Below are 20,663 nucleotides of genomic sequence, written 5' to 3'. Positions count from 1 at the left end.
AACACAAATGCTCCAGGCTTCAATTTCCTCATGGGTACATTAAGGTAATTGGTTCCTGCTGGCTCTTATGTTCAAAGTTGTCTGAAATACATCCCAGCCAAGTCTTCACTTTTTCTCTCTCCATCACCAAATACTCACTCATGACACAAAAGCATCATCAGTTTCACCTTTACTGCAACGCATTCCATTCCCCCACTTCTAACATACCTGGTGTGGAAGCTTGTTTAGTGACCTCAGATAGTCTTTGTCCAGAATACAATTTCCAAGTGCATTCCCGAAACTTCTAAGGGTAAGAAAAAAAGGGGGAACGGGGTTGAGAACGTTATATGTAAATATCAGAGGACAGAACTACACCCTTTGTACAAGCTGCTTCTCAACACAGCAGAGGAAATGGACTCTGATAAGCATTCAAAAATGTTCATTACGCATCTGCATCAGGTTCTGAGAATACAGCAGTGAGCACAACAGTCACAAACCCCTGCCCTCAGGACGGGCAGTGAGCACAGGAAGGCTGAGCAAGCACGCACAAAATCCCACTAGCTATACCTCCCAACGCGGAACACAAATTCCACAGCAGAGAATGTCTCCCAAGGACTGCTCCAATTCCCCAGTAATAGTGAGCACGCACACTTTAGGGGCACAAACCTCCATGACCAAAGTTCTTTACTTGGGATAGCTGGATTCCCCCATGGGTTATGGTACTGCACATTTTTAGTGCATGTTTTACATGTATTTTTCTGGTAATTCAATTCTCAAAGGCATCTATGACCCCAAAAAAGGTTAAAAACCCTGGTTCACGAAACGAAGTTAACTATGTTACATATACATAATGAAGAACTGTGTAGGTGTATTAAAGAGAATGAGGAAACAATCTATGTGCTCGTGTGGAAAGGTCTCCAAGACACACTGCTGATGAGAGGGGTGGGGAAGGCAAGGTCAAGTACAGAACAGAGAACACAGGATTCTGTCACTTATTCCCCCAAAAGTGGGCCCTCAGCATAAAGAAGCACTGGGGAAAGACAGAAGAGAGCAGGAAAACAGGCTGCACAAGGCCAAGGGTGGGAGGAAGACTTATGTTATTTCGACTTCTGAACCACGTGGATGTTATTACCCAGAGCTGAGAAGAACAGGATCTGCCTACCTCAGTGCTCGCTTCAGCCCATCGGTCACTGCCTCCTTCCTCGCCTTCTCCAAAGACAAGGCTTTGGACTTGAGGCCCTCGCTGACACCATAGCCCACATCCTCATGATACGAACCATCCTGGGGACAGAAAAGGAGTTCAGGGTCCAACGTTAGGAGCTGCAGCCCCGTCCCTGGCTGCAGAGCTCTCCTCTTCCTCAAGCGTCACTGTTCAGACTGGCTGGACAGAGCCCAGGGCCTGGAACACAGGTGGAGTTGCCAGAGTCCATTTCCAGGGCTACTTCCTGGACCGGATCTGCCTAGAGATGTGCCTATGCTCCAAGTGCAAGACAATTCTCCTTCCTCTTCACATAACCAGGCACACACCTGACCCGCCTCACATCTTACTAAGACACATTACCCACACTATGAGAACCTCTGGGGCACCAAACCAAAAATTTGAAATATTATATTTAACAGATTCTAACGACTGGACAGCAAATCCTCTCACAAGTCAGGTGGTACCTGTTTCTCGGCTTCTACCAAAAGTGAAGGTGGGCCTGATCAAGCTGTTGGCTGACAGGGCTGAGTATAATGTTTGATGACAGCATTGTGATTTCTGATAGGTAACTCAGAAGGAGTGCAAGGAATGACTGACACTGTAACGAAACTCATTCATTCTCAGGTTGTTTATGTGAATAAGGTTCTCGGTAGTATTTATAAAAATAAGTCAGAATAGAATTAATGCTAAATGTTTAGTCTAGGAATAAGTAGTATTAACTATGGATATACAAACTAACTGAATAGAAAACAGCTCATCCATCTTATCAAGAAATGCATTTTCCATAAAATTTTATTAAATATATATATTTTGATGTAGTTATGTTGTCTCTTCAACATAAACACAACTGACTAAATTGTGTATTAATAGCACCTGTAATATCAATAGTAACTCAATCCAGAAGAAATTTCTCAATAGTTAGAGCCTTAAGGTCACTGGAAATTTATCCCCTAAAATTTTTACATACACACACACACACACACACACACACACACACACACACACACAGAAGTATAATAAGATTATCATTAATAAAAGGTTTTCAATCATATATCTTATATTAGGATAAAAGCCAGAGGGGAAATGGAATGGAAATACGTGTTCAAGAAGAAACAACGTAAGATGCCTGATGACCGAAGAATAACTTGCTCAAAAAAAGGAAAAATAGGGACTTCCCTGGTGGTCCAGTGGTTAAGGCTCCATGCGCCCAACGCAGGGGGTCCAGGTTCAATCCCTGGTTGGGGAACTAGATCCTGCGTGCGCAGCTAAAGACCCTGCACGACACAACTAAGACCCAGTGCAACCAAATAAATAAGTATTTAAAAAGAAAGAAAGAAAAAGAAAAATAGCTTGCGCATGTATTTTTTTAATTGGATGACAGCATTTAATCCCCTATGGTATTTAGAATACATTGGTATGTGTTAAAAAGATGTAACAGATTTATTTTAGAATGTAAAATTTTACAATATGCCAAAAAATACACCCTTACAACTGTTTATATATATGGTGAAAACTGAGTCAACTTAAAAACATGCAAGAGAACAGAGTTCCTCAAAATTCTCTTAGGGGCACATGAGGGAGGATGTCTGAACAACCCCACCCCCTCTCTGGGTCCCGAGGCCTCCGTACCTGCTCACTCTCCCACCTGCCCCGTGCCTGCAGGCAGCACGTCCCCTCCATCACCCTCACCTTCAGCTGGACTCTCACAAATGCACAGACGCCCACGTAGAACTTGCCATTGTTAAGGTCAACAAAATCTAGGAGTGGGAAAGAGAACCAGTTGAAGAGGATACTGATCCCTGTGCCTCACCTGTATTCCTCCTGCTGGCGACTGAGCACACCTTCCCTAGGTCCTTGCCTACAAAACACTCCTGCCAGAAGTCAGCCAATGCCAACGAAGGGAAACGAAGAAGCAGCCACTGCCAGGAAGCATACTCACCCACATTCTGTTGTGTGATAGAGTGTGCCCAGCCATTGTACCCAAACATCTCATTGGCCAGATTAATTACCCTGTGACCCTCGATGTAACACACCTGGAAAAAAAATTTAAAGAAGAAAAAAAAGCTTGTTAAAATTCCTTGCCATACTTAAATGTGGATCAAAATTTACTTAATCTGGGCTTCCCTGGTGGCGCAGCGGTTGAGAGTCCGGGGACGCGGGTTCGTGCCCCGGTCTGGGAAGATCCCACGTGCTGCGGAGCGGCTGGGCCAGTGAACCAAGGCCGCTGAGCCTGTGCGTCCAGAGCCTGTGCTCCGCAACAGGAGAAGCCACAGCAGTGAGAGGCCCGCGTACCGCAAAAAAAAAAAAAAAAAAAAAAAATTAATTTATTCCTTACCAGCTTTTTTGGCAAAACCACCCTTAAACATTCCAGAGAATTTCTCAGTGAACTTAATTCAAAGATCTTCCAGAGGAGCCAATTAGAACTAGTGTCTTGGGCCAGGCCATGCTTGGGCCACTGCAGATGACAGTGAAGGCTGGAACCCATCCCCGCCCAAAGACACAAATAAACGTCCACTAACAGTGAATGAGAGACCTTCTGAATCCATGAGGATCAGAGAGGGAGTTGGCAAGTTCATGGAAATGGTCAGCACTGTGGGCGCCCACTTTTCAGGCATGTAAACTCTTACCTTCTGGCCTCCTCCAGCCATGCGGCTACTTATGTATTCTGGGCCCAGCCTCTGCCTCAGAGCATTCTGGATGGCCTGGTACTCTTCTGCTGTGTATTGGTACTGTAATCCAGAAAGGGAAAATTAAACTGACATTTCCACCATTCCTTATCAGCAAGTCTCCAACTTTTTGGTCTCCAGACCCCTTTACGCTCTTCAAAAGTACTGAGGATCCTATGAGCTTTTGTTTATATGGGTTATATCTATCAATACTAGGAATTAAAAATGAGAAACTCTGCAGGCACACATTCCAGTAACCATCAGAGCAATGATATCAGCACATGCTATACGGTCTCTGGAAAACTCCACCCTCACTCATGAAAGAATGAGAGTGAAAAAGGCACAGAGTATTTTAGTATTATTATGAAAATAATTTTGATATCACAGACTCTGAAAGGCCTTGTGGACCCCCAGGGGTCACTGGACCACATTTTGAAAACCACTGCCTTAGATGTTATTAATATGTTACCATCCCTACAAAACTTTCTCGAGCCAGAACTGGGAAACTGGAACTTCCCTCCTCGGAGTCTATATGACATGTATATAGGCAAGGGAGTAGGAGAGGAGAAAACATGACAGGAAGCCTTGCTTCCATTTGTCCTCTTCTCTAGCCCAACAATGTCCCATCCTACACATAGAGAAATACACTCCTACTTGTTTAGATTTTCATCCCCTCAGTACTTTTCCCCTTGCCCTATTTAAATGGAATAAGTACACACAAATAGATTTCTGGTAAGACAAAGATACAATTTGGGGGGACAAAGCAAGAATCTCCCTTATATGCACAGAACATCTCCACAAAGAGTACAACATCAGAAACCTTGGATGCCTCCAAAAAAGAGATCTGGGTGACATATGGACAAGAGTGATAGGAAATAGACTTTTTACATACAGTCTGTTTCATTTTGAATGTTACAGCATATGAAAATGTAATCTATCCAAAAAATAAATAAAATTTAAATCTAAATGTAACCCCCAGTGCTGCTAAAGTTCCAAAATGCCCTCAGAGCTTGTCAAAGACTCCCAAATGATGCACTTAAATGAAAAAAAACAATAAAACCGCTTACATGTGTATGATGGCGCTCTACCAATGGCTTCCCCATACCTTTTTCACTTGACCTCATTAAGTGAATCATTAAGTGAATCATTAATCATTAAGTGAATCACCTTGCTGTACTTAACCTTATTCCTTCCAGGTATGAAAAAAACACACGTACCTGACCAAAGCATAATACAGAGTTGCCACCAGCAGGATGGCCACTAAGAATTGCTTCTTCAGTCCCAGACATGTTGATTCAGGCTGACCTCTAAATAAAAAGAAGATTAAAAAAATGATCTCAAAGAATGCTAGTGGTAAAAGGCAAGAGCCTCTACTAAAAATCAGATGAAGTAACTTTCCTTGCATACTTTAAACACTGACCCAGTCAAGGGCCAAGTTCCTCAGTGCTTAGCTATCACCTAACAAGCCACTGAAAATCCTTTAGGGTCTGCTTCTACCTTTCTGCTAAAATTTTGCTAGCATGGTGGTGCTATTAAAGGTGATTTTTACAATAAGAATGTATTGTATGTTATAATTACAATGTTCATAATTGAAAAAGTCAAAATTACAAAAGCATGCTAGGGGAGAGCTAACAACCAGCTTATGACCACCTGCTATATGGGCATCGTGACCCTGACCTCTGTGGGGTTGAAGAGGAAACACAGGCCACGGTAGCTGAACTGCTGTTGCGGAGCCAACACGCCAGCAGGCGGGAGGAGTGTAACAGACGTGACGCAATGGAAGAGCCAGATGGCACAGAAGACCCTGTGTTCAGAAAGGGCACAGCATTAAACCACTAGTAGTCCCTGCAGTTTCTTTATCGCCTGGGACCTTGTTACAAATGCACATTCTCAGGCCCCACCCCAGACCCACTGAATCCAAAACCAGAGGCGAGGCCCATGTTTGAGTGCTGGACCAAGCCCACCCCATGATTCTGACACAAGCTCCAGTTTGAGAGCCACTGCATTAGACTGAGACCACGCAAGTGTGCAGTCTATTAGAAAAGAGAATTACCCTCAGAAAAAGCAGCTGCAGCTGGCTGACAGGCTACCTGAGTGCCCCACCCGCCTCAGATCCAACAAAGTTGGGCCTCAGCACATCTGCATGCTATAAATCTTCAGATTGTTCACTCACAGTAGGACCACAAGTCTATGAACGTCAACCAGTATGATTCCCCACGCAGTGTTCCAAGACGGTGTTTAAGAGCTGACATTTCAAATGGTGATTTCTGGCTCCATCACCCACGAGGTCTTGACCAAGAGAAAAATCACATAATCTCTCTAAATGATGTTTCATCATCTAGAAAATGGAGATAACAATAGTATCTACATTTCCTAGGGGTTCTGTAAAGATTAAATGAGAAACTGCATAAAAATTGCATTAATGCAACTAGAGATTATCATACTAAATGAAATTAAGTCAGAAAGAGAAAGATAAATATATGATATCACTTATCTGTAGCATCTAAAATATGACACAAATGAACCTATCTGCAAAACAGAAACAGAATCACAGACATAGAGAACAGACTGGTGGTTGCCAAGGGGGAGAGGCTTGGGGGAGGGATGGAGTGGGAGGTTGGGGTGAGCAGATGTAGGCTTTTATATATAGAACGGATCAACAACAGGGCCTACTGTACAGCAGAGAACTACATTCAATATCCTGTGATAAACCATCATGGAAAAGAATATAAAAGAAAGAATGTGTGTGTGTGTGTGTGTGTGTGTGTGTGTGTGTGTGTATATATATAAAACTGAATCACCTCGCTGTACAGCAGTAATTAACACAACACTGTAGATCAACTCGACTTCAACTTAAAAAAAAACTACATCAGAAGAGTGCCTGGCACATACGAAATACTAAATAAATGTTAGTTATTGCTAAGTTCTTGTTAATTTTCTTACATACATGATGATGAAAATGCAGAAAACTAAATGATCATAAAACATTACCTTTCAGGACTTCCCTGGTGGCGCAGTGGTTAAGAATCTGCCTGCCAAGGCAGGGGACACGGGTTCGAGCCCTGGTCCGGGAAGATCCCACATGCCGCGGAGCAACTAAGCCCGTGTGCTCTAGAGTCCTCGAGCCACAACTATTCAAGCCCGCGCACCTAGAGCCGTGCTCCACAACCAGAGAAGCCACCGCTACCAAGAGTAGCCCCCGCTCACCACAACTAGAGAAAGCCCATGCGCAGCAACGAAGACCCAACACAGCCAAATAAATAAAATAAATATATAAATAAATAAATAAAATACAAAAAAAGTTCTAAAAAAAAAAAACATTACCTTTCAGCTAAGAAATGGTAAATTTATTTATAATCTTGCACTAAAAAGTAGGATAGTGGCCTATACTAGGTTAGTCAATAGTTAGTGTCTAGGGCTTCCCTGGTGGCGCAGTGGTTGAGGGTCCGCCTGCCGATGCAGGGGACATGGGTTCGTGCCCTGGTCCGGGAAGATCCCACATGCCGCGGAGCCATGGCCGCTGAGCCTGCGCTTCCGGAGCCTGTGCTCCGCAACGGGAGAGGCCACAACAGTGAGAGGCCCGCGTACCGCAAAAAACAAAACAAACAAACAAATAGTTAGTGTCTAAAATTGTTGAATCAAGAAATAGTGGAATGAGGATATTACTTAGAACTATAAATGCCAGAAAAGACAAGTAAAAGAACGAAATGCCAGAAAAGACAAGTAAAAGAACGAAACATCTCTTAGGAGTGGTGCTGGTGTGAAGAACAGTGCAGCAGGGCTCGCCTTTTTAAAAATAAAACTTTTAGTGCTATTTCCTTTTCAAATATGTGCATGTATTATTTTAATAAAGATAAAAACTTAAATACCTGTTCCATAAAGCAGGGGTCAGCAAACTTTTTCCATAAAGGGCCAGAGAGTAAATATGTTAGGTGTTGCAGGTTATATGGTCTCTGTCACTACTTCACTTTGGCGTTTTAGCGTGAAAGTAGCCATAGACAATACATAAATGAATGGGTGTGGTTGTGTCCCAATAAAACTTTATTACACAAATGAACTTATTTACAAAACAGAAAGAGACTCACAGACTTAGAAAACAAACTTATGGTTGCCAGGGAGGAAGGCCGGCGGGGAGGGATAGATTGGGAGTTTGGGACTGACATATACACACTGCTATATTTAAAATGGATAACCAACAGGGACCTACTGTATAGCACAGGGAACACTGCCCAATATTCAGTAATAACCTAGATGGGAAAAGAAATTGAAAAAGAATAAATACATGTATATGTATTACTGAATCACTTTGCTGTACACCTGAAACTAACACAACACTGTTAATCAACTAGGCTCCAATATAAAATAAAAATTTAGGGACTTCCCTGAGGGTCCAGTGGTTAACACTCGGCACTTCCACTACAGGGGACATGGGTTCAATCCTTGGTCAGGGAACTAAGATCCTGCGTGCCACACAGCATGGCCAAAAATAAATAAATAAAATAAAAACTAAGAAACAAACAAAAACTTTATTACAAAAAGAGGTGGCAGGGGCTTCCCTGGTGGCGCAGTGGTTGAGAGTCTGCCTGCTGATGCAGGGGACACGGGTTCGTGCCCCGGTCCGGGAGGATGCCACATGCCGCGGAGCGGCTGGGCCCACAAGCCATGGCCGCTGAGCCTGTGCGTCCGGGGCCTGTGCTCCACAACGGGAGAAGCCACAACAGTGAGAGGCCCGCGTACCACAAAGGAAAGGAAAAAAAAAAAAAAAAAAAGAGGTGGCAGATTTGGCCCATAGGTCACGGAGTGGGATACTAAAAAGTTGTAGGTGAACAGGATATTCACAAAGTTTCAAATGAGAACCTATCTGGTTATCTGTTAAAAACAAGGGTATACACTGCAAATGTGCTAATGCCACTGAACTGCATGCTTAAAAATGGTTAAAATGGTAAATTTTACATTATGTACATTTTACCACAATTTTAAAAAAGGAGGGAAATAGCTTAACACAGAAAAGATTTCTATCTCACTCACGAGAGATTTAATACAGTCTGGCAGCCCTGTCCATCTTATAGCTATGCCGTCTGGCATGTGTGACCCCTGAGGTCATCGCTGCAGGAGTAGGCAGAGCTGGAGCAGTCACACTGGCTCATAGCTGCCTTAGCTGTGACATGCATCACTCTGGTCACAGTTCCCTAGACAGAACTAGTCACATGGCCCCAGAGGCTGGGAAATGTAAGAAGGCATTTAAATCTTTGGTGAGTACTGTCTCTAGCACATCCATTTCTCCCCACTCCAGTAGGAGCCCCTAGAAGGTGGGGAGTTCTTCCTGACTCTCTGTGGCACCCCCAGGGCCTAGCATAGTACCTTGCTCATAGTAGGTGGTCAGGAAGGGAAGTGTCTGAATATTAAATGAACGGATACACCAGTGAATGAAATACATAATGCAGGATATATAGACAAAGTACATATTTTAATTCTAGAAACTAATTTTATAAGGCAAGTTACACTTCTCACATTTAAAAAGCAATTTGTTTCTACTTTTCTAAACAATCTTATAAGATTCAATATATTGGGCTTCCCTGGTGGCGCAGTGGTTGAGAGTCCGCCTGCCGATGCGGGGGACACAGGTTCGTGCCCCGGTCCGGGAGGATCCCACATGCCGCAGAGCGGCTGGGCCCGTGAGCCATGGCCGCTGGGCCTGCTTGTCCGGAGCCTGTGCTCCGCAGCGGGAAAGGCCACAACAGTGAGAGGCCCGCATACCGCAAAAAAAAAAAAAAAAAAAAGATTCAATATATTGAAAAAACGACAAAACCAGTCTCTGTCCATAGACTAAAACATGGAATTATTCTTTTTTTAAAAAAATTTATTTATTTATTTTTTGGCCACGTTGGGTCTTTGTTGCTGCGTGCGAGCTTTTCTCTAGCTGCAGCGAGCGGGGGCTACTCTTCGTTGCGGTGCGTGGGCTTCTCATTGCGGTGGCTTCTCTTGTTATGGAGCATGGGCTCTAGGCACGCAGGTTTCAGTAGTTGTGACTCATGGGCTCTAGAACGCAGGCTCAGTAGTTCTGGCGCATGGGCTTAGTCGCTCCATGGCATGTGGGATCTTCCTGGACCAGGGCTTGAACCCATGTCCCCTGCATGGGCAGGTGGATTCTTAACCACTGCGCCACCAGGGAAGCCCTGGAATTATTCTTTTTGCCAGTTTTAACTTTGGAAAAAGTGCTTACTGCTCCGCCTCCCTTTCTAAAACTGTCCACAAACCATTTTCCTGTTATAAAATTAAAATCTTTATTGTAGAAAGCTTTAAACATATCAAAAATATGGGAAGAAGTAAAATGTGGCTGGATCCCCACCAGCAACAGATAGCTGTTATCTTCTTCACATATGACTGTGCTTGTATATGTGTGTTTTATGTGTATGTACATGCGTATCTGTTAAACCAAAGTAGATTCCCAATGTATCAGGCGTATCTTACGCAGGACCTCAAGTCTTGGCCCTGCCTGTCTCTGAGGCCTCAGACCACTGTCTCCACCCTGGCTGCCATTAGGAGGACCACATACGCGAGGGCACAACCCTACGGCCCCTACTTCCTGCTCACAGGGATGCCTCTTACCTCCCACCCTTGGCCTCCCTCCTGCATTTGAGGTGTGAGAACCCGTGGGACCCACCTGATGTCCACACATGCACAATCTGCACATCTGGGGGAGGTGATGTACCACGGGGCAAACCTTTTACCAGGGAGACAAAGGCGCTGAGGAGTAAATCCTCTCCTCCCCTCATATAGGTGGCTGTCCTGGGGTGTGGCTCTTTATACCTCCTCCAGGGAGACAGCTTAAGGAAACCAAGCAATCAGCTGTCCTTGTTACCAAGGGGTGGCCAGCTTGGAAATGCACGCTTGAACTGACTTCATCTTCCATCTCTCCTCAATCCCCTTTTCCTTCACTTCTGCTTCCTGGAATTGCACTTCCTAAAAATTAATAGCACATAAGCTTTTGCCTCAAGCTCTAGGTCCTGGGGTCCCCAGGCCTAGCAGACACTAGGGGTGCTGTGCTAACTATCCCATCAGCTCTCACCGCAACAGCACATGCCCAGCCTAACTTCCACACGCCAACACCTGCATCTCTGCCTGCGGGCTTGCTTGGCATCGGGCCCATTCTGCACCTGTTCAGGGTAAGCTGCAAGTACCAGAGAACGGATGCCCCTGGAGCAGCCCTCAGTGACTGACGGGAGCTGGCATTTAAAGACCCTAGATTTCTCACCCCTTCTGTAGGATAAGCTAAGCCGTGAGTTCTGCGCTGGCTCCAGGCTCCTGGTGGAATCAGCTTGGGTTGCACCCTTTGTTGACTGCCTTTTCCGTCCCTTCTCACTGCCTCTCTGTTCTCCCAGTATGTCTTGAGGTCAGTCCCCAAATACACTACTTGCACTTGGAGAAAAAATGGAGGGGGGCAAAAGACACCCCCACAATGGAGAAATCTGGCAGCCACCTTAACCAAGCAGTCAAACATAATAATATCACCAACATCTCTACCAATCTAATCATGGCTCTAATCATGAGGAGATAATCAGACAAGTTGAAATCTACCAGGCCTGAACTCTTCAAAAATATCAGTGCCTCAAAAAACAAAACCAAGCAAAACAAAAAGGATAGTGAACTCTTCTAGATTAAAGGAGACTAAAGAGACAGGACAACACACTGTGTGACCCTTTATAGGATTTTAGATCAGAAAAAAAAAATCTGTAAAGGATATGACTAAGGCAGTGGGGGAAATCTGATGATGAAGTGCATATTGGACAATGGTTCTGTATCGCTGTCACAGATACTGAGTGTGATAACTCTATCATGATCATACAGGAGAATGAACTTGTTACTAGGAGACACATGATGAGGCATTAGAAAAAACTGTTATGTTTTCTGCAACTTACTCTCAAATCACTCAACTAGTGAAATGTGTGCATGGGTAAAGACAGGGAGAGAAAGAGATAAAGTAACAAACCTATGAATCTAGGTGAAGGGTATGCAGGCATTCATTGTATAACTTTCCTAGAGGCTTCAAATTTTTCAAAATAGAATGTTAGGAAAGACTTCCTGATAGCCAAAGTTATGGCAGCTACATAAATCTAAATATCCCAATACATCTGCCAAAACCTATATGCACCAACAAAAGGAACAAATAAAACCAGAAATATCCTGTATCTCCTAACATAATTAGAAGACTGAAAATGGAAGTTTCAAATTGCCTAGAAGTAAAAAAATATATATATCAATTTCTGGTGGAGATAGTTCTCGAACTCTCATCTCGACTTTTTGAGGAGAGCAAGGTGGGACCCAGATGGGAAGAGAAATGCATAGAAGGGAGAAGAGAAGGATGCAGACCCCAAGATAGAACTAAAATCACTCCCGGAAAAAGAAGACCCACACTAGGTATGAAGAAGATACCGACGAAACGTTCTGGGAGATGAGTGCAGCCTCTGGAGAAAGAGCCAAGTGTGTGTACAACTCGGTGAGGCAGAACTGGCAAGGCGGGGCTTCTGAGAAGAAGGAAAAGGAATGACGGATGCCCTTTGAGACTGTCCTGTGAAGGGCAAAATTTAGGATCCTATAAGACAAGAGAACATTTAAAAGTCAAAGGAGGGCTTCCCTGGTGGCGCAGTGGTTAAGAATCCGCCTGCCAATGAGGGGACACGGGTTCGAGCTCTGGTCCGGGAAGATCCCATATGCCGCGGAGCAACTAAGTCCATGTGCCACAACTACTGAGCCTGTGCTTTAGAGCCCGCGAGCTGTAACTACTGAAGCCCAAGCGCCTAGAGCCCGTGCTCCACAACAAGAGAAGCCACCGCAAAGAGAAGTCTGTGCACTGCAATGAAGAGTAGTCCCTGCCTGCCACCACTAGAGAGAAAGCCGGGGCCCAGCAACGACAAGCCAACGCAGCCAAAATGTAAATAAATAATAAAATTACTAAAAGAATAGGAAACACTCGAAGAAGGAATCTTGTAAATCACCCCAAACTGTCAATCCTGTCCACAAAATGCAAAATTAGATATAAAAAAGAACTTAAGATAGTTCAATAGTGAACTTAAGATAGTTCAAAAGAAATTAAATAATCTGAAAAAGAAGAAAAAATAAAAGATTGAAAATAACAAAGGAGCTTCAGGGTCCTGGGGGAAAACATCAAAATGGCTAACACATATAATCAAAGTCCCAAACGAAAAGGTTAAAGAGAATGGGGATAAAAATTTTTTTTAAATAATGGCTCAAATTTTCCCAAATTGGGTGAAAGGCATAAGTTTATAGATTTAGGAAGATCTGCAAATCTCAAAGCAGGATAAACACAAAGGAAATCACACTTAGATACACCACAGGCAAAATGCTAAAAACCAAAAATAAAGAGAAAACCTTAGAAGCAGTCAGAAAAAAATGGCACACTGTATACAGAGCAACAATGTGAATGATGGCTCCACTATGAGTTAAAAAAACATACTTAGGAGTAATTTTAATGAACAATGCATAAGACCTCTTCAAACTATAAAACAGTACCAGAAGAAATTAAAGACCTAAATTAAACAGGAGATGCACCACGTTCATACATTTGAAGACTCTATACTGTTAATATGTAAATTCTTCCCAAATTGATCTAAAGATTCAATGCCATTGCAATCATAATCCCACGAGACTTTTTTTAGAAACTGGTAAGATGATGATTCTAACATTTATGTGGAAAATGCAAAGGATCTAAACTAAACAAATCAAACTTGAAAAACAACAAAGTTGTTGACCTACACTGCACAACTTCAAGACTTACTATAGGGCTTCCCTGGTGGTGCAGTGGTTAAGAATCCACCTGCCCATGCAGGGGACACGGGTTCGAGCCCTGGTCCGGGAAGATCCTACATGCCATGGAGCAACTAAGCCCGTGCGCCATAACTACTGAGGCTGTGCTCTAGAGCCCGCGAGCCACAACTACTGAAGCCTGCGCACATAGAGCCTATGCTCCGCAACAAGAAAAGCCACCGCAATGAGAAGCCCATGCACCGCAACAAAGAGTAGCCCCCACTTGCCGCAACTAGAGAAAGCCCGCAAACAGCAACAAAGACCCAACGCAGCCAAAAATAAATAAATAAATGAATAAATGTATTTATTTATTTATTTAAAAAAAAGATCTACTATAATTAAAACAGGGTGGTACTGACATAAGGACTGATCAACGGAACAGAAGAGTCCAGACATCAACTGCCATGTGTACAGTCATCTGAATGTCAACAAAGGTACCAATGCAGTAAAATGGCATTTTCAACAAATGATACTGGAACAACTGGATATCTGTATGGGAAGAACATTTAATATTCTTCACAAAATAATTTTCACACCATTCACAAAAACTAGAGATGGATCATAGGCCTAAACATGAAAGCTAAAACTATAAAATTTCTACAAGAAAATACATAAGTGTACCTTCACAACCTGGAGGTAACCAAGATTTCTTACTTAGGACTCAGAAAGCAATAATTATAAAAGAAAAAATGACAAATATGACTACATCAAAATGTAAAACTTTGCTTATCAAAAACAGCTCTAAGAAAATGAATAGGCAACCACGAAGACTGATATCCAGGATCTAAAAAGGACATATAAAGAACTCCTACAACTCAATAATAAAGAGACAATTAACCCAATCTTAAATGGGCAAAAGATTCGAGCAGGCATTTCACAAAGGAAGATATAAAAATGTCAATAAACACAGGAAAAAGTGCTCAACATCATTAGTAATCAAGGACTAAAATTAAAACCAACCATAATGACATACCACTCTACACCCACTAGAATGGCTAAAAATAAAGACCGACAATACTAAAAGTTGGCAAGGATGTGAAGTAACCAGAATGCTCATACACTGTTGGCAGGAAACAGGCTGATAAAACTACTCAGCTATAAACACATGGTACACTTCATGAAAAAAGGATGGCTTGAAGATGAAGCCAGCATGCCAGAGTTTAGAGCAGCAGGCCACAGAGGATTAGTCTCAGGCCTTGAACCCTAATGGTTCTTTATATACCTTGGATATCAGTTCCTTGTCAAACAGGTGTCAGAGCTTGTCTATTCATTTTCTTAGTTACCTTAAATGAGAAGTTTTCAGTTTTGATGCAATCCAATTTATCTTTTTTTTCCCCCAGTGGTTATTGCTTTCTAAGTCTTGTCTAAGAAAGCTTTGCACACCTCCAGGTCATGATGATATTCTTCCATATTTTCTTCTAGAAGCTTTATGGTTTTATCATTTTTGAAACAAATCTGACAATTTCTTTAGAAATTAAACATGCATTTGCCATATGACCCAAGAATTCTTCTGATAGGTGTTTTTCCAAAGAAATAAAAACATATGACCAAAAAAAAAAAAAGACTTTTGGGGGGGTGAGGGGTAAGAGCCTTAGCTAAGATAGTGGCTGTAAGCACGAAATTGATGAATTCAAGATATTAAGAAGATTGGCAAAAATGTTTTTTATTCTCATCTATTTCCTTATCACCTAAAAGCATTTTTCTAATTATATGTGGAGGGAGGGAGAAAGGAAGGAAGGAGTAAAGAGGAAAGAAGGCACGCTACATAAGGATAGTTTCCTCTTTTGTCTGACCTCATCTTTATTAAAGACAGGGCAGGGTATTATCATGAAGGGTTAAATAAGCCACCTTTAAAAGCTTAAAACTTTAGTTTGTAAACGTGGGAGAGCAATGGAAATTTTAGGCTGAGAATTAAAGGTCTGTGTCAGCAGCAAATAACTGATGGAGAGAGCAGCTGGAGTCTATGTTACAACAGTCCAGAGAGGAAATGACAGAGGCTCAACCAAGAAAACAGCCACGGAGAGAGAGGGTGGACTCTGGATTTGCATCACAGGCAGAAGTGACCAAGCTCAGTGACCGGTGAAGTTCTGACTGTGCAGATCAAGAAGAACAGGACTGGGCTTCCCTGGTGGCGCAGTGGTTGAGAGTCCGCCTGCCGATGCAGGGGACACGGGTTCGTGCCCCGGTCTGGGAAGATCCCACATGCCGCGGAGCGGCTGGGCCCGTGAGCCGTGGCTGCTGAGCCTGCGCGTCCGGAGCCTGTGCTCTGCAAGGGGAGAGGCCACAACAGTGAGAGGCCCGCCTACCGCAAAAAAAAAAAAAAAGAAGAACAGGACTGGGTATCAAAATTCTTTATTTTCATTTATGTACGTGCTACTCTCATGTTCGTAATACTTCTTTCAAAATTTAGCAAGAGTAGAAAAAGAATTATTTAAGTAAAAAGAAGGAAACAGATCTCAAAATGTCATCTCTTCCTTGAAGCCTTACACACCTCACTACACTCTCAACAGAATTAACCCTATGTTCCCATAGCATTTAGACATTTATCACAGCACACCATAACCCACACTCCGCTGCTGGAGAACAGCGGGGCCGTATACTAACTACCGAATCTCCAGGACTGAGCAGAGTCCCTACCCAGCTTGCAGAATAAAGAGCATTTTAGCTTTATTTTAGCTCCTCTTCGCTTCAAAACTGCCAGAACGTTATTAAAAATGAATACCTTGAGGAGCTGCCCTGGTGGCGCAGTGGTTGAGAGTCCGCCTGCCAATGCAGGGGACGCGGGTTCGTGCCCCGGTCCGGGAGGATCCCACATGCCGCGGAGCGGCTGGGCCCGTGAGCCATGGCCGCTGAGCCTGCGCGTCCGGAGCCTGTGCTCCGCAACGGGAGAGGCCACAACAGTGAGAGGCCTGCGTACCGCAAAAAAATTTAAATAAATAAATAAATAAATAAATAAAATAAATGAATACCCTGAGTGGAAAAATGTTAAAAGTCACAGAAGTTGAATCAATATCCCCACTAGGCTTTCTGCCCTTGAATAACTAAATTGGTTACATAGTCCATTCTCACTATTCATGATACTCATGTTCTACAGTTACCATGAACACTCAATAATCCAATACCGAGCCACTGCTCTTAGCAGAAATACAGGCCTAGGTTCCTGCGAGCCTCCAGTCACTACATTTTCATTGACCAGTCAATACAAAAGCTTGCTTTGCCTGCTTCTGTCTATTAAAGGCACCCTATTTAGTATGTATTGTTGATGCATAACTACTGAAATCACAGCCAACAGCACATAACTCAGCCCCGAACAAAGCTCATCTAAGAGAAGCTTGCCGTGCGTGTCTCTGTAAGGCACATCACAGCCACCCTGCACTTAGGAACACCACACAGCACTTCAGCACTAAGCTTGGAGAACATTCTAAACCGTGAAATCACAGCAACATGGATGGACTTGGAGGGCACTGTGCTAAGTGAAATAAGTCAGAGAGACAAAGACAGATACTGCATGATATCACTTATATGTGGAATCTAAAAAACACAACAAACTAGTGAACAAAACAAAAAAGAAGCAGACTTACAAATACAGAGAACAAACCAGTGGTTACCAGTGGGGAGAGGGAAGAAGGGAGGGGCGAGAGCGGGGCAGTGGAACTTCTGAACGCTGTAAAGAACTATAGAATTTAAAGAATTCCTCATTCAATTTTTAAAAAATGCGTTAAAGAAAGAACGTGGAATCACTAACGAAAAGCATAAAACTGTGGCACTAAACATGCCACAACAAGGACGCAGGTTTACAGTGTGAGCGGAGACAAGAAGGCAGGGGGACGCCTTGCTGGACCTGAGCTGGGGACGGGCGCGTTGGCCCTGCTATCTACTTGGAAGCTCCCGAGGAGTGTTAGCCGGGCCGTGCATCCGCAAATAACGGAGATGAACGGGGCGTGCTCGGAGGTCAGACGTCTCTCTCCCACAGCTCTCAGCCACCTTCATGCGCTCATCTCCGAGTCCACCAGGTTCCTATCACGCGCCAACAGGTCTTGGCGGCATCGCTGATGACACCCGCACACCGACGCTTCTCTGCCTGTGACCACCACAGCCGACGGCCGAGCAAGTGCTGAGCCGAGGACAGAAACCCTGGCAAACTTTCCTGCAAGACAGCTGACCCGACGCCACTGGACACGACCTGGTCCGATCCCAGAGTTCAATGTTGGGAGAAGGGTTTTAAGTTGACTGTGCCTCCGACTCTGAGTTCCGTGGAGGAACAGACCTCAAAAGGTCTCGGAAGCCAAAAGGTGCAAAAACCCAAATGCCCATCGACTGACGGAGAAACACAACATGGTCTCTCCCTACGCTGAACTAGTATCATTCGGCCGTAAAAAGGGGCGAGCGCCGACCACTGCTACTGCGGACGAACCCCGAGGACCTAGGCAGCGCGCAAGGAGCCGCCCACGAGAGGACGAACGCCGTCTGACTGCACTGAGGTGAACTATCCTGGCCCCGCAAACTCAGAGACAGGAAGCGGCCCGGTGGGGCTGGGCAGCGGGACAGGAGAAGCGTCTGCTACGAGCTCGGGATTTCCTTCCGGGGCGATGAAACGCTCTGCAATTGGACAGCGGTGATGGCGGCCCAATAATCCCCTGACTAAAAACCACTCAACTGGTCTCTTTAGAAGGATGAATTTAGTCGTATGTGAATTCTCTCTCAATTTTTAAAGAAAGGTCTAGAAAGGCTGAAGACGCGCTCACCTGTCAAATCCCTCCTAAACGGTTAACTCCGTCCCCGCCGTAGCCTCTCCCGCCCGGCGGCCCAGCCGCGGACACCCTCCATCCCCGCCCGCGGGCACCAAATACCCCGCGGCCCAGTCCCCGCCCCGCCCGTCCCGGCGCCCTCGGGCCCCAGCGCCCTCGCGGTTCAGCACACGCTGCTGGGCCTAGGACCATTGGGCCGGGACTCCCAAGACGAGCTCCCCACCCGGCGGAGACCCCACTCACGAACCTCGGCCACGCAGGGCGCAGGAAGCTCCGTGCCGACTGAACGCGGGCAAGGGCGCTCGCGCACAGCCGCGCAGAGGACGCTGGGAAGGAGGTCCAGGCGGGAGAGCGCGCCTGGCTGGGGTGGGCTGAACGCGGAGAAGAGGGCTCCGGCACGACCGCGCAGAGGACGCTGGGGAAAAGGTCCGGGCCGCTCTGCCCCGGGCCATAACTGCGTGAACGCGCGGAAGGGCCCTCGGAAGAAGGTCCGACCGAAAATGTGCCGGGCCGCTGCCGGGCACAGGAAGAGGAGCCGCAAGTCAAGTCGGAGGGGGAGCAGAGCCGTTTGTCGAGAGCCGCAAAAGCAAGCTAACAGCGCGAACCTGACCTCCGTGCCGCCGCTCCCTCCGCTTGGCTTCCGCGGACCCTGCGCTGCCGGGATCTCTGCTGCCCCCTGGCGGCCGGCGAGCTCGCCCGGCCTCGGGGCGCCGCCCTCAGCGCTCCCAGCCCGGCAGCCCGAGCCCGACGAGGGGCGGCAGGACCGCTCGGCGCCGCTCAGTGCCCCTAGGCTGCTGCGGGAGAGGACCGTTCCCCTGCATCCTGCTAAGGCCGGTCGTCAGAGCGCGGCCTGGATCGCAGGCCGAGGAGCCCGCCGGCCCAGGCCGCGCCCGCTCCCGCCCGGCACACGCCAGTCACCGCCCCGCACACATCCCAGTCTCCGTCCCGGCTCCACACGCCCACCTCCCCGCACTCCCCCCCCCACCCCCGCCCCCGGGTCTGCAGGACTCCCAGGCGCTCGCGTCGGGAGACGCTGCGTGGCGACATGCGCTCGGGACGTCTTACAGCACCGAGCAAAGCAAGATTAAAAAGTTGTCATCGCGACTCCGAGCTGATTGCGGAAAACTCCAACAAAATCAGTCTCTGCGTTTTCCAGCTGTTGCCCCGGCGCCCTTCTAGCCGCGCGGACCCCTATGTGAGCAGCAAAGCCCCGGGCGAGTCACTTCCTGCTGGGCTGACTGCTCACTCCTCCCGGGAACACCCCCGCCCCCCCACCCCCAATGCATTTGGTAAAGAAAGGAATGTTGGCTTCCAAATGGTGCTGGGACAGTTACTGTTTGGGGTTATATTCCTTATCAAAATATGCACTGAAATAAATTACAGCTGATTTCAAGGGCGAAATGTTAAATATACGCAGATACACATAAAACAAAGTAAAAAACATATGCAGAAGAATATCCGACCTCAGAACGCAGAAAAAAGCTTTCTAACTATAAAAGCTGATAAAGTAATCATGAAGTAAAAGATGGATAACTGTAGCTACCTACATTCAACTTTTTTAGCTTCTGGAAGTAGAAAATAAACAAGAAAAGGGGAAATATTATTGACATGTATGGTGAAGAGAATTCATATATAAAAACTTCTAACAACTCAGGAAATATAGACAAATGAAGTGAGTGGATATTTCACAAAAGGAGAAAGATAATAAATAGGAAAAAAGGTTTAACTTTAATAAAACCAAAAAGCATACATATTAAAATAAGTATATAAATATAGATGCAAAAATCCTCAACAAAATACTGGCAAACAGAATCCAACAACACATTAAAAGGATCATACACCATGATCAAGTGGGATTTATCCCAGAGATGCAAGAATTCTTCAATATACGCAAATCAATCAATGTGATACACCATATTAATAAATTGAAGAAGAAAAACCATATGATCATTTCAATAGATGCAGAAAAAGCTTCTGACAAAATTCAACACCCATTTATGATAAAAACTCTCCAGAAAGTGGGCACAGAGGGAGCCTACTTCAACAAAATAAAGGCCATATACGACAAACCCACAGCAAACATCATTCTCAGTGGTGAAAAGCTGAAAGCATTTCCTCTAAGTTCAGGAACAACACAAGGATGTCCACTCTCACCACTATTATTCAACATAGATTTGGAAGTCCTAGCCACGGCCATCAGAGAAGAAAAAGAAATAAAGGGAATACAAATTGGAAAAGAAGAAG

The 20,663-nt window shown here is 45.1% G+C and overlaps 1 protein-coding gene across 20 annotated transcripts in view; it reads right to left on the bottom strand.

The window, feature by feature from the left end:
• Positions 1–20,663, bottom strand: part of RAD52 (RAD52 homolog, DNA repair protein) — a 59,406-nt gene that overhangs the window by 14,925 nt on the left and 23,818 nt on the right. For 2 of the 20 annotated variants that reach the window (XM_081249347.1, XM_081249346.1), the window contains 7 exons: positions 5,524–5,650; positions 5,064–5,153; positions 3,808–3,909; positions 3,120–3,213; positions 2,810–2,937; positions 1,142–1,260; positions 208–283 (listed from right to left, as the gene is read on the bottom strand). In XM_081249347.1, coding sequence (XP_081105473.1) covers positions 208–283; positions 1,142–1,260; positions 2,810–2,937; positions 3,120–3,213; positions 3,808–3,909; positions 5,064–5,135 — 591 coding nt within the window. In that variant the 5' untranslated portion in view covers positions 5,136–5,153; positions 5,524–5,650. Of the gene's footprint in view, positions 1–207; positions 284–1,141; positions 1,261–2,809; positions 2,938–3,119; positions 3,214–3,807; positions 3,910–5,063; positions 5,154–5,496; positions 5,651–5,899; positions 6,185–16,393; positions 18,387–18,666; positions 18,964–19,024; positions 19,353–19,464; positions 19,619–20,663 lie in introns of those variants that run through there. The other 18 variants (XM_081249351.1, XM_081249345.1, XM_081249343.1 and 15 more) reach the window with 18 other exon arrangements.

This window comes from Mesoplodon bidens, assembly GCF_964165515.1.
Source record: "Mesoplodon bidens genome assembly, chromosome: 11".
Taxonomy (NCBI): Eukaryota; Metazoa; Chordata; class Mammalia; order Artiodactyla; family Ziphiidae; genus Mesoplodon; species Mesoplodon bidens.
Note: the sequence above shows the minus strand (reverse complement) of the source record. Positions and strands in the feature narration are given on the sequence as shown.